Below are 27,151 nucleotides of genomic sequence, written 5' to 3' on the forward strand. Positions count from 1 at the left end.
TCCTGGGAAATGATCTAGAAAAATGAGTTTATAAGCTGCAATAAAAAAGAATTGCTATCATGGCTTTGATGACAAGTAAACACCTATAAGAATTTTTGGGAAACCTGACATAGGGAATGGAAGGTAGGAACAAGCACTTTGCAAGGCTCTTTAGCGTTAATGGCTTGTGATCAATTTGGTATAACAAATACATGCAGGTTTTTATAGCTAGTGCTATGTGTAGTTTATTACAAGGATGTTTGATGTCAATAAAATGTGATATTTGTTAAACTGTACTCATTTATTTTTTTGCTAGAGCAGTTGAATGAACCAATTATCAGGTCTTCAGTCTTCTGAAGATCTTAATTTACAGGGCAAATTTTTAGATTTTTTACTGTAGCTACACGAAAGAACTAAAAGAACTAGAATAGAGAACCACACTAAATATTCCTTTTATAGTCCACCTGTACTCTGAAGTTTAAACAGTATATTTGTTGTACAGCAGATGGCATCATGAGTTCAAGAATAGCGAATGAGACTTGTGATATTTCTGGCCTTCATTGCATACCTAATAACTAAAACGTGCTTCTGTGCAGCCCTTGCTTATAATTAATTTAAAAATATATGTTATTTTTGAGATTATTTTTCAGATAATTTGTTTCAAAATGTTTTGTCTTTAACAGAAAAAAGAGCTAAAGATTTTCAAAGCATATTTTGAGGTGTTTTAAGGGCTGTGTGAAGTGTGCCTTTTTAAATATAAAGAATTAAGTTTCCAAGGATGAGGCTGTTCTAGCAAAATGAAATGGATGGTATACTCATCAGTGTGCCTCAATAGGTATTCTCATTTCAAGGCTGTTTATTTTTCTGGGGATCACCTGGGATGAATTTCAAGCCTTTCTATTTTAGACTTTCCTGCTGTATTCCACACAGCAAATTGTGTAGATTATTGTATTAAGGCCCATGTTTTCCTAGCTATTGGAGTGCATTTTTGTCACCCTCCAGCAGTTCCATCACCTCTTTTTAATTTATTTATTTTTTTTCCCTCCAGCTTACACTCTCTAGCGGCAACAATGTTGCAAGGCAATTTTGTTTCTGTCTTAGATTTTTATACTTTGTTAAGCTGGAGAAAAAAATAAAGTTTATTTTTAAGATAAAAAGGTTCAAACACTTAAGTTCAAATATTTACTTAATACTTCTGTTGTGTTTGTGTGCGCATGCATGCGTTTGTGTGAGATAAAGTTTTTCAGCATTCAATTTTCTTTATCTATCTAATTATCTTTCAGTGAGATACGATTAAAAACTTACAGAAAGAGAAATCACTTTAAGGAGTATCTATTAGTGGAAACAGCAACAAACTCTTATTTAAAGCACTTTAAAAATGTTTCTCATTTCTACAGCATCAGAAATGTAAAAGACTGGGTGGCATGTAAAGATAAGCAGAGGAAATAAGAGTCTGTCATGGGTTATGACTGCTGTATTGTATACAGTGCAAGAAAGATAGGCTTAATATGTTTTTAAATACATTTATTTCAGTTCCTGTCCTGTAAGTGTACTGTAAATATAGAATTGAATCAAACCATCTTAACAAGATGAAGCACTGTGAGAAGGAAATAAGGAGTCTTGGACACTGAAAAGTTTTCCTGCATAGGTCATACAAAACGGTTGTCCAAGAGCACAGAAGGAATGAAAAAAATTGTATAGTACTAGATGTTGAAGGAAAGCAAGCCTGCCTTATGACAGAGGTTTGTTTCATCCTGTGGAGAGCAGCATACTGTAAAGATTGCCATTAGAAATACATTGGCAAAAATAATGTTAGGAATTGCTGATTGGTGAACTTAGTTTCATGGTGTGGTTTTCCTGATTATCTTGTAAAAGAAGCCATTTTTCAAATAATTTTCTAATCTTGTTTGGCATATATACAAGTAATTATTGATACAACAGGAATAACTATGAAAAAGTATTGAATGTCAACTAAAGTTTAAGCTTCTTACTGACAAACAGAAAAAAAAAGCATTCATATACAAGCCCGTTTATTAAGATTCTTCAATTCGACAGTTTGTTGGGGTAGAAGGTGACAAGTAATACATTTTCTTTCCACTAGTTTTTTAATATTTATGGTTCTTGACAATTGTGTGGATAGAAGCTGTAGCTTAAAATTGATTAGAATTGACTCATATTTTCTTCAGGGTGCTCTGCCGTGAATTAATTTTTCATCCATTCTTATAGTAATTATTTCAGAAAAGTTAATTAGAAGTTAACTGTAAAATCCTGCATTTCAAAAAATACCTTTTTATTATTAATATTAATGTTTTATTTAGAAACCTTCTTCCTTTTCTTTTTAGGAGTGTGGCATAATTTTGTTCTTGGTGTTGCAAGTTTCATGGTTTTGTTTCTGCTGCCAGCCATTCTTTTCCCTTTCTATTACACGGGTGTTGGGGCACTTGTCACAGAGGTAACAGAGGTAAGAAAAGTTCTTTACTGATTTCATATTATATAGTTTGTGATTTGAAATGTACGTGAGTCTCTTATTTTCGCAATTAAATTTGGTCAGTGCAGCACTCTTCAAAATCTAATATATTGCGCTTTTTGTCTGCTTGAAGTTGCCTTCTTGATATCATGTTTTTTAGTGGTAGTAAATGAATGGACATGGCATGAATAATTACAGACTACTAAGCATAGTATAAGACTATTTAGATATTTGAGATAACTTTGCAGGCTTGTTTCTGTGGGGTTGTTTTGTTCGTTCGTTTTTGATTTTATTTGATTTGTTTAGTGCTGGCACCAGGTAAATCTACTCAAATGTGCCTTATAACTCTAGCTTATTGCTATCTGTTTTTAATGTTAAAGATTATTTTGATTTTCATGCATCTTTGGTCAGCTGGAAGCAAAGCAGAAGTAGACTGAGTTTCTGGAAAGGAGTGATTTTTTTCCAACTTAATCAAATACGGAACTGTTGAAGAAGAGCAGAGCTGAAAGGTCTCAGTCTTTCTTGGGTTTAAAACCAAACTGCTATAACTCAGGAAAAGAATGACATTTACTGTGCTTTATACTTACGACAGTCTAGGTACACCCTGCTTTGTTGGAACGTTTAGGGTACTAATTCATGTTTCTTCAATTTGAAATGATAGGAAAAAACACATCACCTTGTATGAAAATAATTGCTCAGATTTGACGAGGTCCCTTGAAAACGCTTGGAAACTTGCCCTTTTTTTTTTTTCCCTTTATGCACTAAATAAATTATTCTTCATGGAGTATGTTTTTTTTTGTGATACTCTGATCATCAGTGAAAATAATCAGTTCTAATGGAGCCTAAATTTTTCTGTTTCTCTGAAAATAATGTCCTAACCTAAACATTTCATGGATGTTCAACATCCATTCAACTGTAAGCAGATTCTTATAGTTTCAACTATAGCAACATGACTGACCTCAGTGTTTCTTCTCAGGATTCTCCTGCCAATGGACCAAGAGGTCTCTTTGTGGGGGATATTGTCACTAATCTACAGGACTGCCCAATCTATACTGTAGAAGACTGGAATTCGTGTCTGGGAGATATTTCACAGAAGTCACAGATTGGCTACTGTATAAATACAGCCACCCTACAACAATTAAGCTTTCCAGCTAGAGGTATGATTTTAGGTGCTCTCTTTGTTATTTGTTATAATTTTATCACATCTTACAGACTACTTTGGATTTAGGATTTGTTAGTGGGGCAGACTTCTCATTAAGTTGAGTCTGCTGTCTTCTCTTAAGCAGTGACCAATATGCCATTCCTTATTTGTGAAATAAAAGGCAGGGAAGGGATGGATAGAAGAAGTTCTCTTGTCTTCCGGTTATCCTATACAAATATTCTGTATGATCCGTGTAATGGAACTTGCCTCTTTTAGATATTGTATAACTTGGTTATTAGCAGTAATACAGTTATCTTCTCTATTTTTAGTTCAGTTCCATGGATCAAGTCAGTGATCTTTTGCAGCTGTAAATTCACACATCACCTTACTGCTTTGATTAGTGTGACATTACAAATTGTGTGGCTTAACTCAATGATGTGCTTTATTATGGCCACTTCTTGTGATGTTTCTCACTAAAGAGGTTTTATGTTTCATTTGCTTCTTCAACTTCACAATGTCTTTGCCAGTTAACTTAGCTTTGTCTGGACTGCACATATTGCTTCTAGAAATCAGTCTGTTCCCTTCTGTTTTCATTTATACATTAGAGTGCTGTTGTTGTAACAACTTACCCCTGAGAAACAACAAAAAAAAAGTGAACTAAGCTATAACAATAAACAAAAATTAAGTAGAACAAAAATGAACAGTCAAGTTAAATTGGCTGAATGTCTTGCGACATGCCCTACAGCTTTCCAGAGTTTGGTTCGTGCAAGCATCCATGGAGACTGAATTCCAAAGCTAAGGGACTGCAGCTTAGCAAAACCTATATGATTCTTGGAGCTTGAAAATTGACAATGCAGTTTTTTCATCATACTAGGACAGATGGGTTGGGCAGCTCAAATACTTATATTTTTGATGCATTATAGTTGTCATGTGAGACTGAAAAGGTAGTATTTTGATTTTTTTTTAATATGTAAGGAAAGTAATCTTATAGCTGGAACTAAGATAAATACTTAAACTGGAAGCTAGTGGAGTATGGGTAAGAGCCTTTTAGATATTTAAGAGTTTGGATAATCCTTCTGAAAATGAGGGCAACTCTGGAAATGTTTACAGCTGGGCTGGGATGGCAAGTAAGAACCTATTCTTAGATGCCATAGCTGTATATTCTGAGATTCTGCTGTTTTATTTGTAATTCTGCTATTTTATATGTAATTTCAGAGTCATAGGTAATAAAACTTCATATTCTGCAACTGAACCAGTCCTATTTAGATTGGAATACCAGGGACTTAGTACAGGAGACTTAATGTTTCATCCAAGCTTGGTTTGCTGTATTGTGTTAGCAGCCCATTGTCCCACTGCTGCATTCTAATCAGACCAGTCTGCCTGCATTTTCAGAGCCATAAGCCTCCAGCAGTGAGAAATATTCCTCTGAAATTAAATGACTCTTTTCAATCTCTAGCAGCTGTTATTTGTCAAAATCTTGACAGTTAACAACTAACATAAATGCAGAGTATCAATAAAAATATATATAGCAAATGGACCTTATCTACTTGACAATAAAATAAATGGAGAATAAAATATTTGAGTATGAAGCTAGACAAAAAAAAACAATGCCCCGGGGATCTTCTTGAAATTAAAAAAAAAAAAAATTTCAGTGCAGTTCATAAGGGAACTAATTTCATGGTCATTCACTATTCAAAAATATATGTTGGCTGCTTTAGGGTACTTGAAGGAAGGATTATATGGCACAGTGCTTACACCTGTAAGCCCCAGGCATAAAGCTCCATGTTAGTGGACTGCAGTTTATGCAGTGATAAATCAGCAACCAATATATCAAGCATGATCTAACGAAGGAAGGTACTGCAATATTGCCATGACACAGATTCTTACAGTGACTGTTGGTTTGAATTGTTCTTTTGTTTGTTTGTTTTAAAAAGCTGTTGCTGTAGAGTGAGCTAGGTTAACTAACAGTATCCATAGAAGGATTCTGCACCACACTACTTAACTGGGTTTTAAAACATCATTTATTCACTGCTGCAGCTTCCAGTGCTTGGAAATATTTCAAAAACTGAATCCTGTAAAGGCTTTTGTGTTTCAAAGAGGACATCTTCAGTCTTAGTTATCTCAATAGTCAGCCAGTGAAGTCAGTACAACAGGAAATTTCTATGCTAGCGCTTAATGCAGTTGGAGGCAACAGCCAATTATTTTTTTTTTAGTAATTCATAATGCTCATAACATGGAAGTAATAGATCTGCCAGATCTCGAGGAGGTTGTAAAGATGAAAAAATCAGCATGTGACATGCTTGAAATCTGTGTTCTTAAAGTGGTGAAGTTTATTTCTAGTTCTGACTGAACCACAAGTAGAGTCTGTGAATCACTGTAATTCTTGAAAGCTACAGAATGGTTGGTCTCTTTTATTCAGAGACTAATTCAGGAAGTTACTATGCTATAATATCATTCTTTTTATCTATGCCTATGTTCTTTAGTTTATAGAAGACTCGACGGCACAGTTGAATGTTGTAGTAACAACAGCCTCACTGACATTTGCTTTTCATACAGCAATAGCTTGGACAGCCATCTGGTAAGTTACTTAAAGTGCTAATGCTGTTTGGTAAATATGAAATTGTTTAAATGAAACTAGAAATATTTACCAACATTTATGCAGCATGCTCAAGTGCTTAAGAATATCTACAGTTTGTATTAAAGGTTAGTATGTACATTACTTTTCCCATTTACAGCTTACAAGCCAAAATATTAGTTATAATTTTTCCCATGATTAGTCAAGGAGTCTCTGGAAGAACCAGAGAAGATTTTATACCCCTCATTCTTTAGGCAGAAAGATACTTTCCTCATCTTCACTATTTGATGCAGAATATTGGTGAGGAAAAAAAAAAAAAAAAAACACTTTTCAGAAGACATTAAAATGGCTTAATTCCCTTATTTCAATCTTTAAAGGTAACGAACACTACAAGCAAAGTAAAGTACCGGATTATCTGTTCAGTTATTTTTTGTGAAGTCAGCAGTGCTGTGCTGCTCACTAGATAAAACTTAAACCATGCAAGACAAGTTCCTAGAGAATGCCAATTTTTTTTTTTTTCAGTAAAGCCTCTATTTGATTCCTTTTTCACCACACTGGTTTTCTTTAGCATGTAGAAACATACAAAGTTACAGAGTAGGATTGTGTGTTACACTCATGAAAATATAGAAATGTTTCTTAAAACACATGATCTGTATTGACAGTGATGGAGTATTTTTAATAGTTCTGTTTAGAAGAACAAAGAGCACAAGTTTGAACTGTGTAAACTTTTCTACACCTGCCAGTTTGTTACTGTTTTAACCTATAGGATAGATACCTAAAGAAATAGAAACTTCTGTTACTACATCTGCTATAGTTACAGATTCTCTGTAACAAATACTCCTAACAAACGAACAAAAAAAGCAATATCCAGTTTGTGGTATTTAGTCACTGAAAACTGAGCACAGACCAGCAGTCCATTTGAAATATGACAGTGGCTGGTAACATCCTGGAGCTCAGCAAGGTTTAATAAACACTGCCCTACTGAGCTTTGACATTCTTAAGCTCATAGCTGGTACTTAGGAACAGCGAAGAAATAAAAGCATCCAGAAGCCTGTGACCTTCAAATGTCCTTGGCATGGCTGTGAGTTTTTGGACAATTATTTTAAATAGTTTATGCAGTGCTACACAGCAATATTTGAAAATGTGCCCCCTCCCACTAATTAGAATAGAAGATCTTGTATTGAGGTTAATGGAGTGTATGACACCCATGCAGCTATCAGGCAGCATAACTGTCAGGCTAAGAAGCAAGAAGATCCTCTTTTGTCTTTCCTAAGGCAAACAACAGATGAAGAACTTTCTTTGCTCGTGTTTAAGAACAAAAGGAAAATTGTCATGGAACTTTTACAAGAGACACGAGGGGGAAAACAATTTCCTGTTCCTTTATGCTGTTCTCTGCTTGGCCTGTGGGGAGCAAGAAAGATCTGGTCTTTCAGCCTGCAGAGAGTGAATGAGTGTTACATAGGTAGGACCTGGGACGTAGCACTGCACCAGATGCTGTATTTGTCTAGTTCAAAATGGTCATTTCACAACTACTCAGTCAGCGCAGAGTGGTTGATTGCTTTCCTGAGCGATGAAAGCAACCTGATCTTCAGCCTAATCAATGAAAGCTGAAATTTCTTAAACAGATAAGTCAGTTGTACGTTGATGAAGGCCCTGTTTATTAGAAATCACTGACATACATATAGATGCCTTGTAACACTTGTTGTGTGTGTCTGTAGCTCTTTAAAAAGTTACCTTTTATTGTGGTACATGCGCTATCTTTTCTACATTCCACTAAAAATGGAATGACAGGTTGAATGTATATCAGGTAGAGGTTCCGTAGGATCTGGAAAAAAATAATCAGATTCCAGCTCCTTGTGGGCTAGTAACGTATCAGTGAGATCTTTGCTTTAAAAAGGAATGAATAGTACTTTTATTTCTGATCTGTTGGAAAATACCTTTACATTTGACAATCTTTTTAAACACCCTTTGCAGTATGCCTGTCTACCAGCACGAAAAGTTATCGAGGCCAGCAAAGTTTGTCGAACCAACATGGACTGCCAGAAGGACTTTGTTCCAAGCTTTTGTGTGACTCCTTCTTTAGAAAATCAAACAAGGTTAATCAGGGTAAAACATCCACCCCATATTGACATGCTGTTTGTAGGACACCCTATGCACCTACAGTACACAGGTTCGTATTACTTATTAAAGCAGTCCAACAAAAAAGTTCTAATATGGTTTACTTTTCCTGGCTGCTTGAACAAGGTCTTGGAGCACTCATCAGTTAACTTATTTAATGCAGAATCCATTTCTTGTTACAGCCAGTGGAGAGACATGGACTACTCAGGCCTAAAATGAAATGTGCACAGTGCAATGAGTTACAAAGGTAATAGAAACAATATGTGATATGAGATAGTTGTTTATTCAGAAAAGTATAAAAGGGCTGTTTCTATAAAAGATACCATTCAGCTTAGTCATGGGAAACAGGCACCTGCATTTTGCTAACACATACGCTTCTCAAAATGCTGTTGCAAAATCTCCAGGGCATCTTGCTCCAACGCCTTTCCTGTAGTATTAGCACAACTGCTTAAATCACTCCTAATATCCAAGTACCTATGACAGATTCCCATGACTACTAAACCACAAGTACAATCGCAACATAGTTTTTTCCAAAAATTTTTTTTTAAGTGCCCTAAATTAAATAGCATATAGCAGTTTAATTCCTTATTTTGAAATGGATTATGGCTTTCCTTTAGACAAAATTTTATCCTTGAGTCAGATATACAAGGAAAAAGTAATTCTTTTGGAGCAAGTACAGGAAGAATTAACAAACTTGTCTTCATGCCTACTTAGTAGCTTGAGTGGCAGGGTGAAAATGAGCTTCAGAAGGGCTTAAAAAAGTATTAAGTGTTAACATACTGTCCCTTTCTGTAAAGAACTTGTCTGTTACTCAGACAGCTGTACCTCACAGGGAGAGGTTTTGCTTCAGGCATCCTGAAGTACCTCTTTAGCAAGGCATTATGCTTTTCTGAATTAGCATTGGAATTTAGTACAAAAGAGCTTTAGAAACAGTGATGAAATCTGGTTGTGTAAATCCTCTAGTGTTCTTGCATAAACATATCTTTTGTTAATCTGCCAATCTTTATCTTTCTGTGCTGGTCTTATTTTGATACTCCTTGAAAAATCAGGTTATCTATTTGTACTTCTTTGCACCATAAGGCCATTTATAAGTGCAAAACAGGATTTCTTTACTTGTTATTTCTGCCCTTTTGCCATTCAGGAAGAAAAACATTGGTCAACTGTGTGATATTAACACACGGTTCTATATTTGGTGACATCTATTCCATATGCAAGAATAATTTGTAAGAGTAGTATTTGTTTCAATACTTGTTTTAAGTTCCTTTTCTCAGCCCTCTAGCTTAACAATACAAACTCTAGGTATTCAAGAACAATTGATACTGTTCTCTTTTTCAGTATGTTGGAATTTTAGTCAGTGTTTCCTACTACGTGGTAATTCTGCAAAGCAGTCAGACCTGTCTGTCATTCCTTTAGAAATGAGGAGATAATATTATTGGATTTATCTAGAGAGGTAGTTCTAAATTAAGAGATCACTGTGTGAAAATAAATAAATAAAAGCATATATGCAGGGATATAATTTTAAAATGATTTACTGTACCCTGGGAACTGCATAACAAATGTGTTAGTTTGAAAGCTAAAAGCTGACTTTATTACAGAATTTGCTGACATGCAACTAATGCTCTATGTTCCCCTTGGAAAAACACCAGAGCTAAAGTTAGTTACAGGAGCCTGGCCTGGGCAGCCGGTAGTCCAGCTGCAGTGTTCCTTGCATTCCAGTGAAACAACTTTGATGTATTTCAGACTTACTTTGCACTGTACAATACTGGGTTGGGGCTAGCAGATTTTTTTTTTCTTTTTTTTTTCAGATGTGACAATCAGAATGTGGTAACTATATATATATTTAAAAAGGGAAAATATTTTTTCTCTACTATGTGAATTTTGAAATAGAAATAAATGGAAATAATGCCTTATTCTTTTTCATAGCCTTCCTGCTTGCAGGAAACATTACTTTTTAGAGAAGCGCTACATTTATCATGCAACCTGACAAGGGAGTTGCACGAGTGTGTACTTGCTCTAGTAGTGCCACTTGAGTTATGTTTGAAAAACGTTCTAGGTTTATGCATGTATTATTTTCTGCTTAGGCTTACATTGCTGCCACGGTAGTCCTGGTTTATGGAGGAACAGAGATTATTTCATATTTTCATTTGAAGCCAATTTCAGAATACGATATTTAAAATATAGATAGATACACACAGATATTAGCTATTTATAAGAAATAGGCTGTGCGACTAACTGTTTGAGATTCCCTGAATCTGTTAGTCCCTGAAGTAAAATATTATATCAAAAATGATTTTTGTTAATGTGGATTAACATCTATATTTAGCTCTTGTTTTCTGTCTAAAATAACAGTAAAGAATCACACTACTAAATGAAATTACACTGCTGAAGATATGACTGAAACTGAAGCAGAAGAAATGATTAGGAATGTACATTGTTAAGTATGGACACATTGATTAATCTTTTTAATTGGCATCCTCTCTGTGAAAAGTCTCTAATGTATTCTAATGTAAATTCATACTGTGGGTTTAATTCATGTGGTATTACTCAAGACTTTCAGACTTTTCTCACTACAGGCCTGTTATACTCTAGAAGCTCTCCTTATGTTGGACAGAATATATGTAAGGTTGAAATGGAGTGCCCTGTTATTACTGTTATGCAACTTTGCAGTATTTCTTAGTTATTTTGATTTTTTGGGGTTGTCAGTTTTTATTATTATTCCTTCATGCAATTTCTAGTATTGCAAAATCTTGACTTCCTTTCGTAAGTGGTTGGGAAAATCTGGTGACTAACGTTCACATTTGGAATTCACACTCTTTGAGGGAAGATCATATCCCTCAATGTTACTGTACCTCCATCACCTATCAGAAGAGGGATCAAAAAGTTGCAAGATTTTCTTCATGAAAAGAGATGGAACTTACCTAGTACAAAACTGGACCAGCATCCTATCTCTGTTTTATCAAAATCTTTCCCCAAAAAGGCACTTTCTAGCTCTGGGGAGTTTATTGGTCAAGAGTCATAATCTCTGATGAAGGTCTATCTGGCAGAGTCAGGTTTCTTATTCTTTTAACACTTGTTTCCCGTTATTGTTGAGGACAGTAATTCTTTCTATCCAAATGTAAAAGGTCTGTTCGTTTTCTTCTGGAGACCATACAGAAATGTCTCATGCCATACTTTCTTTCTCCTCCGTAGCATATGTTGTCTTTTCCTCCGTTAAGAGATTTTAAAAATCTTGTTGGTCAACCTAGTCACTAAATCATTTTATCAACCCTTCTGATTAAAATTGTGTCTGATGTGCACTCTTCTTCATATTTGCAAATGCCATCTAGCATTAGCCAACAAAGTAAACGTTAATTCCAGGTCAAAGAATTATTCATTTTGAGTGGGGAAAACAATGACTGTTTTCTCTCACTCAGCTTCATTGCTGTTCACCTCTTCTCAGCAGTGTCTTTTGAAGACATGTATGAAGAACATTATTTCTATAATCCTTATCCCTCAAAGGGCAGGCTTGCCTCGTGCCATTAGCTTTGATTCATTACAGCCACTAGATTCATTGCCTCATATTTCAGAGTCTAGACAGCATTTCAGCAACTTCCTGAAGAGTTTTGTGGTGCTTTGGAGAGATTGCTTCAGCAGCCAGGTTTGGAGTTTTGATCCAGGTCTGGAGGCTCTTAGGGACAGGTAGTTTGTCGTATCAAAGAGGGAGGGAGATCGGTGAACAATTCTGAATGTAGGCACAGCTTCGGAATGGTGACTTGTTAGTAGCCATTAGGTGTTTGTCAAGAAGCAATCAGGTTTTGCAATTACAATATATTGCAGTGTATGTCTTTTGAAATCTTTGAATACAATGGCTGTCTCAGCCATTTTGCTGTTTTAGCTCATGAACAAGATGTTTGATCAGATGTTCTGATACCAACCTTCAGCTTAATGAGTTGTTTGTCTTGGATATCATTTGACTTCGATGCCTCTGGCTTTCTGAGCTGGATTGTGCCCAGGATTTCTGACTGTATGTTCTTCACTCAGTAGTCCAACAGACTTACTTATTTGCTCTCAGACCCCTAAATTAAAGGTCTTTCTTCAGCTAAGGTAAGAGAGAACATGGTTTTCAAACTATCTTAGTCTTGCTGAGGCACTTCTGGTATTGGGAAGTTCTGTGCTTGTTGTGTTGCCACACCAAAACCACTCTTATTTTTGGGACCCCTTGCTTTCCAGGTTTCTCCTTCCCACGGTATACTTACTTGCTGTACTGTTTCACTTTTTTGATTATTCATCACAAGGGCCTCAAAAAACAGAAGTAACATTAATGCAGCTGAGCGGACCAGTTCTTAGCCTCATGTTCCTTTGGAAGTGTTCTTTCTCCTCTGTTCTGTTCTTCAATTCATTGAACCTGAAGAAATCTGATCTGCTAACAAAGATACATGAAGCAGCAATAATGGTGTGTTACGTATTAATGCTGCAATTTCCGATGTTCTCTTAGCCTATGTTTTTAGAATTTCTGAGCGGGTAGGTTAATCTGTTCCTTTCCCAAGGGATGTTACTGTTAGAGTAGGATTGTAACTCTTCTGCTCAGTACTCTAGTCAATCTGTTCTTTGAACTCTTGCTTTCATGTATCTCTGAGGAAACTGTATTTCTTATGGATGTATTTTTTTTCCTCATGTAAGCAGGGAAAATTCAAACCGTTGTGGCTTGCCTCAACTCTGTTCAAAGTTGTTCTTCAGGGACAGAGCGACTACTGCATTTGCTGTTCAAGCTCGTTCTTAAGGTGATTTTCTGATTCTACCTGAAATTACCTGAGCCTCTTTACTCTGGGGATAAGAGTCTACCATGCTCGGAGTGGAGCTTTATGGTAGGAAAGGAGCCTCTCTTTCAGTTATCACAGAACTAAGGGTTTCAAACAGTCCCTGAAGCTGACAGACTCAGACAACCCAGGTAGAGCATCCCTGTAGTAACAGGATGGGAGATCTCAAGCTAACTTAGTTTTCTTTAAGGATAAAGTCTCTCATAAACATTTGACATGTGGTCAGCTGAAATTTCATCTATACCTTCAAAGAAGTTACAGTACCAAAGAGTGTTCCAAGGTCATGTGGAGTTGACAGTTCAGTCTCCCAGTGCAGAAGGAAGGTATTTATTTATACAAAGGGTACTAAGTCTCATCTCCCAGGCTTTTTTGTTGCAGTAAGTTACATCTTGGTGTCACCTAAGGTATCATCTGAAGGTAAAAGAGGCTGTTTAACTACTGGCTAACTGGTGTTAAGAAGTGTAATGTACCTGTGTATCATTTCCCAGCCTTTGCTTTCTTAGAGTTACTCTGGTGTTCTGCTCCCTATTTGTCCCCTTTCCATGCAACGTGAGCTAAACTTCAAAATATAGTAATCTTCTGTAGGTAGTGCAAGAGAAAAAATTTGGGGCCCTGAGAGAAAGTACACATGTGCACCCACAGTATGAATGTATACATGTGGACAACATATGTTGAAAAAGCCTGGTAACTATAATCTCATTTTATATGATTTTTTTTGGGAAAGGACTTGAATTACACCATATGGTCTTTATGACTACAGATGTCCAGTTGTCTCTGAAAATATACATCTACATTTACTAAAATCATACTAGTTGTATTTTGTGGTATGATTTTACTATGTTAGCATGTTTAAGAGAGATTTAATGGCTGCACTGTGTCTTTTGAAAACAAGCCAAGCAAAACCATACTCAGATTGGCTATTCATGCTTGAAGAGCTGTCATATAAAATGTGTTGTTTTTTTTTTTCTGTAAAATAAAAAACTCGAATTCGTAATATTATATTTCTGCAACAGCTATTGATTTTTTTTGTGTTACCTTTATGTTTTCATTTCAGTAAGTCTCAGCAGTTTTGTACCACGACATAACTTTCTAAGCATCGATCTGCCTGTGGTGATAGAGACATTTTGCAAGTATCCTTTGAAGTACGTTTGTTCTTTTAAGACAAGAAGGAGACTGTTTAGAATTTAGTGAGCCAGCAAAATTTCAGTTGGATATCATTTTAGACAGGATGCTCAAAAACATTTCTGTAGAGTTTTGACATCTTTATCCCATCTCTGCATTGATTATTGTCCATGTGCCAAGCCAGGAATGAAATCTCCCACTTCCTTGTGCTTAGCAGGATATTTTTGGTCATCTTTTTTTGACCAAAAAAAAAAAAAAAAAACCTCTTTCTTGATGGTGATTTTTAGCAGCTCTGACAAGAAAGTCAAAGTAATCCTGAATTTATGGCAGGACAAATGTTACTGCTAGCTTTGATATGTTAGAGTTTTATTAACACCATTTCTGAGCCATTATGCTGAACTAAATAACAGTGTGTGGATGTTCACTTCCATTCTTATTTGCTGTTGTTGTTGTAGTTTGTTTTTGCTTGTTTTGTTTTTGTGTGTTTTTATCTTCAAGAGACAACTTGTCCTATTCTAGGACGATAATGCATTTAAATGTGTTTATTAATGAGTGAGATCATATATATACTTGGTCTTGTATATGGCTAATCTAAGACCCTTAACCTTAGAAACTGAAATGTTTATGGGTAGTTAAAATACAGTTAAGTAGATTTGTCCATAAAAGTATAGTAAAGATGCTACCTATAAACTTCCCTTTTCTGTGAACATGCCAAGGTTCACACTAGTCCAGCTTCTTTCTGAATCGTGTCTTTTTGTCCAGCCGGTATAGGATGAAGGTAAGTAGTAATGTTTGCAAGGCTTTACTAGCAATAGAAATGATCTACCTTTGTCTCATTCTCACATGCACATGCATGCACAGAAATGCACTCTACTTCCTGGCTAACAGGTAAGTAGGAGAAGAGGCCAGATTTCAAATCATATTTTAGCCGTGTGCCTACACCAGTAAGGGAGTGTTTGGAAAATATTTCTAATCATTATTGCATACTTAGGTCATAGGTCTAGAATACCTTCTTACTTCAGGTGTAGTGTCAGAGCTGTAACCTTGCTCCAAAACCGCATGAGGCAAGGGAGGAAGATGGGCAGTATTAATTGTGGTTTTGCTGTCTCCTGCTTTTATCTGAGTTATGAAGAGCACAGATTGTTAAAGTATCAAATGCTAGTGCTTTTTTATTACTTTAAAGTAAATGAACCCATAAGGGCAGTTCTGTGGGCATTTATGTTATGGTTATATTATATATAATTTATATGAAACAGAATGGCACCTAAAAATAACCCTCATGTTTCTCTCTGCATACTAGAAATAAGAGGTACATTTTATATTAAATTTGGATTTATATTTTCTTGGATTTTATTCTTGATCCTTAACTAATGTCAATCAGATACCTAATTTCACTGTCAGGAGCATTGGCAGTTATCAATGCTGTACCCTGCTTTGCTTTGGATGGCCAATGGATATTAAATTCTTTCCTGGAAGCCACTCTGAGCTCCTTGATTGTAGAAAAACAAAAGAGAGAGCTTGTTGGCTTTTTAATTTTGCTTTCTGGTAGTACACTTCTGGCTGCCAATGTTGCACTGGGACTTTGGATGGTGACAGCACGATAGAGCATTGGTTATCCATCAATTCTCACAGTACACGGAGAGAATGAATCCATTGCCTTTTAAAACATGTTCGTACAGAGATTGAAATGATTCCCTTAAAATGACACTGAAAGAAAATCACTGGTCACCGCTGTGTAACCTAAATCTGTACAACGTTGTGTCTGTCATCATAGGAAGACTAAGAAAAAGCAGTATGAATCTTGTGTACTCTTTAAGCACTGCACTAATTTTAGAGAAGTTGCATTTTAAAGCTTCACAGGAAGAAGCCTAATTTATTAACTTAAATCTCAGAATAAGGGAGTTATTTGGCCTCAAACATTTGTAAAGTGGGAGGAAAAATACACTTAGGTTTTATTTTATAATCTGAACAATTAAAAAAAAAATCTGTGTGGCCTCTGATCATTTTTCAGTCAGCATAATCTTTATTGTCTTTGTTCTGTATTTTGATCTGGTGTTGTAGCAGACTGCACTCTAGGAAGCCCTTAAGTCTCATCTCAAAATGGTGTAAAGCTAAGCAAATGATTACCATGTGTTAACGAGGGGAGACAGGCCATATGGATTAGTATCTTTTCAGCTGGCCAAAAGACGAAGCATCCTCAGGATGTAGATTGGAAGTGCCAATGTCTGTTGAGAATGAGGTATGTGGGAGGATAACAAAGCCCACATGTTTCTTACACATTCGGTTGTATATTACTACACACGGCTGAAGATATTTTCAATATCTCAAGTCAATATTTCAAGTTTCAATATTGAAATATTGAAATATTTCAAGTCAATATTTCTCAGCAATAGTGAGACAATAAATGAAACTTAGTTTCTGAGTGCTGAAAAATGCTGTGCACAGTTATTGCTAAGTGGTAAATGTACTGGTTCATGTACTCAAAAAATAATACTGTGTTATACCTGTTTACAGTTAAAAGTGAAGCCTGTTCTTACAGTGTCCGTCTTCTGATTCTGTGCATGCAATATGCCCAGTAACTCACTGACATGTCTCTGTCTTTCAAAGGTTTGTTTTCATTATAATTCATAATAATAAGTTCATAGAAGATTTTTTAGTTTATAGAAGATTCATTATAATTGAAGAAGCTTAGTTGAAGCTGGTCTCATATTCTTCCTCTAAACGATTCTGATACGATTGTGAATCTATTTTAAGATTTGGCTTTGCTTTCTGAACTTAATATGGACCTTGTACTTGTTTTTAAAAGAACAATGGAAGAATGACCAGTGTTTTGCTGACTGAAGTATGTCTGACTTATTCTGAGCCCCTTTAAGTCTGTAATAGTCTCAATATGATTATACGCTTTAAAGAAAAAAAGAAAAAGCTCTGGTTTGGAATCCTGTGTAATTGAATCAGGGAAACTTTGAAAAATACTCTGCAACTTGTAAACTGTATAATGCTCCCACCAGGAGCTCCAGCAGCTCAGAGTTCCTTTAATGAGGTGGCCTTTCCATTCAAAAAGGTAGAAGCTAAGCTAATGGATACAGGCCTGCAAAGAGCCATGAAACTGGTGCTTCATGACTGGGTTGATCGTGGCCAATTCGCAATCATCTAAAACAGATTCTCTTGGCAGTAGAGGTAGAAGCCTGGGTAATTTCAACAGCGGGGTTGGGTGCTATTCCTGGTGCTGCTGCATGGATTCCTAACTCCGATGTTTGCATTTGGCCACTGATGCATTACTGTATTTTTGCACAGGAGCCTTCACACTTACTTAAGATGTATTCTGTTCTCTTAAGATGACACAAACAGTAATGAGAGACGTACTTGCTAGTTTGTTGCTGTGTTAGTTTACTTCTCTCCAGTGCTGTCAGAGGCTCAGCTTTCTGAAGTTCACCTCTGTGGGGTGGCAGGCCTGTGCCTCTGAGTTTCAATCATTTCAACCCAGGCTTCTCAGCACAGATCCTGGTAAGAGAGAGTAGAGTAAATCCTTCAGCCAATCAAGCAGGAGTGCTTCCCTGTGGGGACTATTAAAAGTCACAAAGTGCAAGAAAGGAAAAATAAACTAGCAGACACTGCCAACAGGCATCTCTTTCTTCAGGAGTCACATGGTATAGTATAGGTCAGCTCATCATCGCTCTTACTAACTTGCAGAAGTTTCAGAGTACCCATTCTGATATGCTGTTCTTCCCTCTCTCCTTGGACAGCAGTGACATGAGCAGCCTGGCCTGGTTCTTACTCAAAGCTTGGCTCTGAATGGATGCTCTAGAAATCTGTTCGCTCACCTAAGTAACTACTTACTAATCTGAGCTCTTCCTTTCCAGGCACCGTGCCACTTTCCTCTGCCTCTGCGTCTTGTCCAGTTGACGGTGCACAAAATTAATTTGCACTTTAGGAGTTTAAGTGCAAGTTAGTAAGAGAGGTTATTTACTTTTCAAAAAAGCTACTATTTATGTATCAGAGTTGCAGTGCTGTCTTACTCTCTAAAGGAACAACAAATGCATCTAGGATGATTTAAAAAGTGCTCTGTGGAAAACTTTTCAAGTTAGATGCTTTATATATTCATGTTGACTACAGCTGCTTGGGACAATCTGTTTAACATTGTACTCCTCCTGACAATGGGGAAAAAAATAAATAAATAACATACACAAGATACAGCTACTATACAGAAGCTGACAGGTTGTTCCTCGTTATTTAATGTGCTACCAAAATATAATGTTTTACCAAAAGAATTTATTTTACTTCACATAATCACAGAAAGTCACTTATGCTAAATAAAACTTCAATCTCTGTTTGACCTCATAATCAAAACAAGAGTGGAGAAGACACATTGGTCATGGCTTCACCAAAACAGACAAGTTAGCACACTGTAAAGACCCTAGATAACATCTGTGGTAGAGGTAGTACTATAAAGGTTTAAAAATATTCATGGGTCCATTTCTCCATATACTGGAATTCTACTGAATAAGGGTTTATGTACATATAGGTGCTTTGAATCAAGGCTTTAAGCAAACTGGCATCACTTCGTATGAAGGGTGACCCAGCACATATCTTGGATTACCTGTGGGCAACAGGAATAGTTAAGTTGGACCACTCTCTGCAGAAAAAGTTGTTGGTTTCAGTGGTTCCATTTTATTTTTTATATTTTCCATTTTATATTCCGATAAACAAGTGCTGTTTTTTGCTTACATCTAGTTATTGGGAGTTTTATTGCTGTTTTGTTTTACAGAAGGGCACAGAATGTTTTTGTGTGGTTTTGATTTTTACTCTGGGATATTTACAATGTTTCTTCTATTTATATTTTTGTAAAAATTAAAAAGAAATCTTTCCTTAAAAATAAAATATTTTCAATTCTCATTCTAATTAGCCCCTCAGAATATACCTTATTCTTTAATACAGAATCTATCAATGTCATTATAGAGGATAATGACTGAAGTGTAAAACAGAGTGCTCTTAAAAGATTGCATTGATACTACTATATATGTATATACTATGCTTTTTAAATCTGTATCAGATGGAAAAAATAATGTGTAACATTAGGAAGTGTTGTATGCTTTTACTTGATAATTGTCAGAATTCCTTAAGTGTAGTCACTTGTTCTGATTTGTTTGTTTTATAGTTTTTTTATATCAGCAAAGACTTCCATAGCATGTTCTGATAATGCATGATGTGATGTGATAATGGGTAACTTAGCATGTATGATGTTACACGGTCATTGTTAATTTAGGAAATGAAAGCCAGCTTGATTCATTACATGTTAAATGAAAGAGACTTCTCTAGAAAAATTGCAGATAACTTTAGACTGACTAATCTGCTAGCTTATGAGTCAGAGTGAAAAAATCTATTAACTCATCCTTTTGAATTTAGAATGAAACAACCAACTGTACTGACATTTATCAGTGTGATGATTCTGATTTTTTTTGTGTGTATATACGTACATATATATCTATATACACACACACACAGGTATATATGAGTGTGTGTGTGTACATATACATATATACATACACAGCCACAGCCTATATTGCAGCTTTTTTAGGGATAACTTCTGGCAGTCCTCTATATTCTGCAGTGTTGGCATTTTTCTTTCACTGTATGAATTCCTTGGCTTTCTCTACATTTTAAAATCGCAGCTGTGTTCTCCTCCTGTAACCGATCTATAGGGATTTCTTATTAGAAGATGTGGAATGGACATAATGTAACCACAGCTGCATGAGTCCTGTTCCGCTGATGTTCAGAATACATTTCCTGCCTTCTGAGAGGCCTCAGCTATAGGCACAGTAAACAAAGATTTCCAGGGCACTTAAAAGAGGTTGACTTCAGAATCTATCAATCTAAATGCTGCTGGTTTTGCTAATTTTGCATGGTAACTGGGATGAGTGAGACTGTGTAGAGTATACTGATGAAACCTTCCCATGGCAGCCTGGGTGTTCCAGCTTTCTTGAATACCTTGCTACAAGATAGATTTTTGTTCAATCCAAGTTTCCCAGTAGTTTCCTATACACTTTACAGGATGACAAAGGGTGCCCTGTAACAAATAGATTTGATTTTTTTTTTTTTTTAATAAATTCTGTTTATCTTCTTTCTATCTGAAAGATCTGCATTTGTATCTGTATATTATTTATGACAAAAGAAATGACAGATGAAGAAGGGGTTGGAAGGTTTATGTAGCCTAGACAGTATTTAATTGTTTTTAGAAATTGTGATTTTAACTCTGGAAATCCATAGTTCTTTGTAGAATACATATTGTGTACACTTGCATTCAGATCAGTTCCCACAGCTTTTGTCTTGCGTTATCTTTGTTCTTGTGACCTTGTGAGTAAGGAAGCTCAATCTAACTCAGGTAAGATGTAGTATTAGAAGTTTTTATACCCTTTTTATCCTGAACTGCATGTAATGCTACATACAAATGTTGTTTAATGTAGCTGTATGTACCTGTGGTACATATGCTATATCAATGAAGCATGTGTGGAGCATTGTACTAGGGACTGCCAGCAAACAGAAGCTCTGGGAATCCTTCGTGTTCCTTGGATTCATCCACTATGATCATTTGAAGAGCAGATGGCAAGGACTAAGGGAGTGAAGAACCTCAGTTTATGGCAGCTTTATGAAACCTTCACACTGCTGACCTAGTGTGAAAAGATAGGGACAAAGAGCAGGATATGACACTGCAATTCCAGTCATTCCATTTACATCAGCATGAAATGTGAAAAGAACTTGTAATTAACATTTAAGAGCATGCAGATAGATTTTCCAGCCCTTCACTGAATCGTTCAGGGAGATGCTCCAAGTTTTTTTTTTTTTTTTTTTTTTTTTAACTTTGTTGTTCCACTGATGAATGTGTACTGAACAAGTGGTTGGGGTAGTTGTAGTTTACATATTAAAAAGGACTTGGATATTTCTCACTTGTAGGTGTTTATCCTGGATTTGTTTTGTGGCATACCATAACTGGCCTTCACTTAGTAGTTTGAAAGTTCAAAGTCTATTTCCAAACCATCGTAGGAGAAATCTGATTTTGTCCTTCCCAAGTTGGAATATTGTTAGTATTTTAATTCCTCTTTTCCTTATATAATTTAATGTTTAGATTTTATTTGCTTGGATAATCTTATCTGAAGCCTGTCAATAGAATATGTATTGTTTTGAAATTCTTTTTTTTTTTTTTTTTTTTTCCCCTCTACGTAGCCTTATTTTTCACACTGACTCACAGCTGTGGAATGTTAGATTTCTAGACCGTTTGTTACCACTATGTATTGTTCACGATCATGTTTTTTTAAAAAGAAAAAAGGGGGTAGGGGGGAAAAAAGCTTCATTTTGAAAATGTCAGTTAACAAATATATGGAACGCTTTGAATAATGTATTGTGTTTTTGTTGTGCTCTTTTTCTCTATTTAATCAACCAAACAATAAGAATTGTTTTCTATGTATGATAAATATATCCTGCAAATAAATTCATTGTTTGATTGTTCATGTGTTTAAATCTGTTTTTAAAAATAGGGTAAAATGACATAATCCTGTGTTTATGGCAATTACTGTATTCCATCTCGTTTTCTCACACTCCTCATATGTAATTTATATCATCTATCTAGGTGCCTACAAGCTTACCACTACCCTTTTTATTATCTGACCACCTCCTAAAATTAATAATAACTGACAAATTGCTTTCTCTTATTTACCAGCTTATCACAGTAATTGTTTGATTTATAATAGAAGTACATCCAGACAGACACCTACATGCTGTTCCTGAGCAAAGTAGTAGTCAAAGCAGTCACTGTAATGTGACAAAGGTACATAGTGACTGCCTTACAGGAGCACAACCTTCTTGGAGTATCTCATGTGTGAATCTCTTTTGGCATTGTGGACTTTGGCGTATTTTGCAGTGAAATATTTGCCATGGTATTCCACAGTCAAGGTAAGTGAAACCACTTCTCCAGGTGTTAAGTTCCTGCTATGGGAGGAACTTAAAGTTTGGATTGTTGAATGACATCAAAATGATGCTACGTGTTACAACCTTTAATGTGTGTGTACAGGCCAGCACAAAGCTGGGCATATATTCTAGGTAGTTCTAAACAATTTTCCTTAAGTATCTAGATGCAATTTGTGGCTGTTAGTATGGTGTAACCAGACTGTTTAGCCTCATTTGAGAATGAGGCTTTATTGCTACATTTCTTGAGCAAACTCATCTAAAGTTATCCAGGTTATTTGCACTGAGAACTAAATTGTCCTTTGTTGCTTATTGGACAAGCTGTTACTTTATACCAGCAGAGCTGTTTCAGCAAGCATGGCTTTGTTTCCAGATAAAAGATTACTGTGAGAAGTAGGCACAAAGCACAGACCACAGACAAATTGGGAGAATTTCCCAGGTAGGTCTGCATGCAAGCATTCTTCTGAATCCTTGCATGAGGAGATGGCTTTCATATTTATGAAATAATATGGTAGAGACAATAGTTTATTTATTTATTTTCATTAAGCTTCTAAGAGGGTCCTGAAATTTTTCAGTTGGTTTTGGAAAATGTTATGCCTTATTCTAATTATGTATGTTCTGTAGTCTAGACTAAAAAAGTCAGTAATATGCTCATGTTGTCATGAGGAATTATGACTTAATCACTCATATAATTTAAGGGTAACATTTAAAAAGGTATACTGTATTAATGTGTCTCATTGCTGGCTTTGCTTTGCTGAGCATGCCAATTTGAATTACCAAACAGAAACATTCCTAAACATCTTTATAAGGTTTGTATGCAGTGAACTCATTTAAATCTTAAGATTTTTGTGACCGTTTGATTTGAACTACGCAATGAAGTGGTGCAATTTAAGATTTTATTCTAATTTTATGGTAAACTAAGAGTCTACAATATTCATGAAGCATAAGCAGCAGAGTCACTCAGGCCTCTAATAATTTCTTTGTCTCTCTTTCAACTCAAACAGATGTGGGGTCTGGTGCTTACTTTGATACTTTTAAGGCAGCAGTGTTGTTGAAATACAGTTGGATGTACCTACAAATTATGCAACTCATTTTCTATATTTTTGATTAATTATTGGCATCTGCCTTTTTTTCTTGTTGTTTGCAAATGTAGTGGTGGCTGAGTACCATCTATCTAACCACCACTTCTGGCATTCTTGAAAATATACGGTTGTACATACTTTTTCATTTCCCCTGAAAGGAATCATTTAAACAATAAAGGAAAACTTCTCATTTATTAATTGCAACCCTTTTTACTTGCTATTATATTGGGAAAGTCTGTGTCTTTGTCCATTTCATAGCTCTGTGAGGATCTCTGTTAAAATATTACCTGACTATTTATTTATTCATTTATTTTTTAAGCATAAATTCCTCTAAACCTTCTGCATTTGCTGCAGTTACCCACACAGGCATCTAATGTGGTATGAGATATCCTAAGGTGTCCTTAGGTTAGTAATTTGACTTGGAACAATGTTTAAGTTTTGAAACACATCCCCCGCTTGTCTCCATTTGCCTTATGTTGGTTTAGGTCTTAGGGCTTCTGAAACCTACCCATGGGGCTGGCAGATGAGGCTCTGCTGGAGATCAAAGACATTCTGGACCAGCAGCTGGATACTAGGAGGGACTACCTGAGGGCATTTCCTATCATGCCAGATACTTACATGTGGGCAACAAATCAACTCTTACTCTTCCCTAGAATTTCTTTTTGTCTCATGAATTAAAGTGGAATATAGGGCTTTTGGGGTGAGTTTTATACACATAAAAGTACATCCAAGCTTTCTGGTTTCGCACAGAATAACTCTTTATAAAAGTTATGGCAGCAGGTAACACACGCTCTCTTCCTGGTCTGGACCTTAGGACTGGAAGCAGCAGAAATGAATACAAGTACTGCAATGAGTACTAAATAAAAAAAAAAAAAAAAAAAAAAAAATGTTTATTTCAAAAGAAATACCATGTTTCTCCAGGTATGGAGTGATGGTAGCAGAAGTGCACAGATTTATGGGAGGCAATGGAGAGGCACCAGGTGGAGACAAGGCTGCTCAAGGGGGAATATGATGATCCAAGTGCCACAGTGGTGCACCTGGCTTCTTTTTCTCCCTTGCAGATCCGAAGAGGTGGAGATTCAGTTAGGAATGGGATAAAATTTGGGAACAGGTGTAGCAGAGAGAGGTTGTTTGTTCATTTACAGAATCCGGATCAGAAAGAGCACATATAGAGTGTGGTATCAAGCATTTTTAGAGCTAAACTTCAAATAACACTGACAAACTTCCATTGCTGATAGTTACTCTACACAAAATAAGATCAGAGACAGAATGAAAGTCTGTACTTTCATACGGCAGTTCAGGGCATTTATATTGGCAAGACAGTGCCCTGCTTGCTGTGCATGGATCAGGCCTGATCACACTTCCAGTAGCTTGTGTGTGAAGTCAGAACTTTCATTTTGTTTCCCCATTCCTTCTCCTATATGACTTGACCTCACAGATGCAGTTACTAAGAAAAAATAATCCACTTTTATAATGTTTTGCCCATTGGCTTTGTTTCCATTCCTGCAGCTATTTGAATAGCTAGCATAAACACGGCCAAACCACCTGTATCTCTATCGCTGCTGCAAAATCAGCAAAGTCAGATTGTGAACATGCATTGCAAACCACACATTCCTCAGTACTTACCTCTTTTATTACCAACAAACTTTTTTTTTTTTTTTTTTTTTTTTTTTTTACGACGACCATTTACTGTTCTTCATTAGATGTCTGAGTTTATTCCCTGTAAATGTTCTGTGGGGCACTTATTATGCTTAATGCTGTTGAAGGTAGAAACACACAAAACAGAATAAAACACGCATACTATGCTTTTTGGAAGTAGACAAAATTCTCCATTTCATTTACTGGAGTGATATGGATGAGTTGGGCATATATCTTCAGCATTTGTCTTCAAACTAGAGAGAGTACTTCAGTACTTAACCTAACTGGCCTCTACAGACCACTTTAACTACAATTAAATGCAACTGAGGCAGAAGTTAAAATATCACTGAAATAATTGTGAACGCTTTGGCATATTACCAACCAGTATTTTTTCATAGATGTGCAGAAGCCCATTGTTAACTTGAGACTTCACCTAACTAGGAGCTGCACAATCTTTTTAACCTCCATTTTGTATCTTGACATGAAAATACCAAAAGCAGTTCTGAAGAAAACATCTCAGCTTTCACTTACAGGGTTACTTAGAAGGAGGTTACTTTTAGCATGTGCGATAGTAAATGTGATAAATTACTCTGTTTGCATATATGTGATTCTTTCAGTTCCTCTCCTGTACTCCATCCTAAGTCAAATGCTAGTTCAATGCAAGTTATTTGCATGAGCTTTTACAGCTGTGCAGTGTAGTTGAAGACATTAATGCTGCAGCCAGATTGGGAGTCCAGGTTTGGTGAGCTTTATTCATCATAGGTACAGGGGAAAAAAGCTAGAAAGTGAATATAGCTGATTAAGAAGGGAAAATCATGAAACCAAATTTGTTATATAATGAGGTAAAATAGCAAGAAAAGAATCCAGGAAACGAGTGATCATAAGGGTTTTAAAAATGATTTTTATTATTAATTGCAAACTAATAAGCAAATAATAAAAATTTGTCCCTTAAATGAAGGCCTACTTCTAGATCAAAAGGGTGCTTTGAAATGCAAAACAAATCTCTTCTGCCATAGATTTCCATATACAAACAGATGCTAATTTGATAAGCATTCAGTTAACTTTTGCTGACCTAAACTTATCATCAGCTTAGATAAAAATAATGATTGTTGGTGGCCTTAGAAAGCTGTGAAATACATAGGCTGTAGCCGCAGGGAAGAAAACTGAAATGGCTTCGTCATATCGACAAATAAGAACTTGCAGTGAAGAGAAGTGGTTCAGCAGCTATATGTGGGCCTAGGGCTTGAAAGTCTCCAGCTGGGCAGTCTGTGGTGCTGCACAAACCCTGTGTGACCTGGAAGGTCTGTTCTAACCTTGATGATTCCATGGTTCTATGTTTCTATGACCTGGAACAGAGGGAGGTAGAAAAGAGAGAGGTAGACCAGTGGAGCTCACTAGGCCCTACGGTGAGGACCTTGCTTGCCCTGAGGTAGAACCCTCGTGCTGAGGCTAGGGGTTGAGCAGGAGGCACTTCTTGACTGCACTGGTGAGGGAGAGGTGGTGGAGTCCCCATCCTTGGAGATGGCTGCCCTGGGCAGTCTGCTCTGGGTGTCCCTGCTTGGGCAGGGTTTGGAGCAGGTGGCCTCCAGAGCTCCCTGCCAGCCCCAGCCATGCTGAGAAGCACACCACTCCTCTCACCTCAGAGGCTCAATCAAGCGGTTGGCTTCAGTGGGGAAGCTTTAAATTGAGCATCCCACAAAATGCAGCAGTGGTTACATCCACGTTTTTAAATGCTGTCTGCACAGGTAGGAACAGGATATGTTCCTAGGAAAACACTCTGGATACAATCCAATGACTATCCGATGACCTACTGTCCAGACTGTTTGTATAAAACCATAGGTGAATTTGAGGTCTTGGCTCAAGGACAGAGCCAGGATGTTTTCTGGAATGTTTTAAATTCAGTGTGGTTTTTGGTTGTTGCTTGCTTTTTAATCTTCGCTGTATTTGTTTTGGAGCATACAGACTTTGGTATCCAGGGCCTTTACTTCTAATATCACACAGCAGCGTGTGTGGGGAAGCTTCCTCTAAAGATACGTATGGGCCACATAAGAATGAGCTTGTTGGAATGTTGAAAAGATATTGTGATTTAAAATAAAAGGATTGCTATTATTTTAAAGAATAAAAGCTCTTTAATATTTGATTAGCCATTTTGCTTTTTTCCAATGTCCGCTGAGATACTTTTTCTACCTTTAAAATACCATAAATTAAACTTTGTTCACAGCTTAGAGAAGGTTTTGCTTTGGATATGGAATATATGAACAAAGGAGCTTTGAGATG

The 27,151-nt window shown here is 36.3% G+C and overlaps 1 protein-coding gene across 4 annotated transcripts in view; it reads left to right on the forward strand.

The window, feature by feature from the left end:
* The window catches only part of MBTPS2 (membrane bound transcription factor peptidase, site 2), a 36,488-nt gene extending 14,790 nt beyond the window's left edge, over positions 1-21,698 (forward strand). Inside the window, exons 6-13 of one of the 4 annotated variants that reach the window (XR_014684643.1) lie at positions 2,322-2,440; positions 3,423-3,603; positions 6,071-6,165; positions 8,137-8,332; positions 8,463-8,527; positions 10,086-13,040; positions 14,131-14,206; positions 15,580-15,708. Coding sequence is in view for 2 of the 4 variants with exons in the window: in XM_084492494.1 (XP_084348620.1) it covers positions 2,322-2,440; positions 3,423-3,603; positions 6,071-6,165; positions 8,137-8,332; positions 14,131-14,206; positions 15,580-15,802 (890 nt within the window). In the remaining 2 variants the exon portion in view is untranslated. Of the gene's footprint in view, positions 1-2,321; positions 2,441-3,422; positions 3,604-6,070; positions 6,166-8,136; positions 8,333-8,462; positions 8,528-10,085; positions 14,076-14,130; positions 14,207-15,579 lie in introns of those variants that run through there. The other 3 variants (XR_014684644.1, XM_084492494.1, XM_084492495.1) reach the window with 3 other exon arrangements.
* Positions 21,699-27,151: the final 5,453 nt, after the last annotated feature.

This window comes from Aythya ferina (assembly GCF_964211825.1).
Source record: "Aythya ferina genome assembly, chromosome: 1".
Taxonomy (NCBI): domain Eukaryota; kingdom Metazoa; phylum Chordata; class Aves; order Anseriformes; family Anatidae; genus Aythya; species Aythya ferina.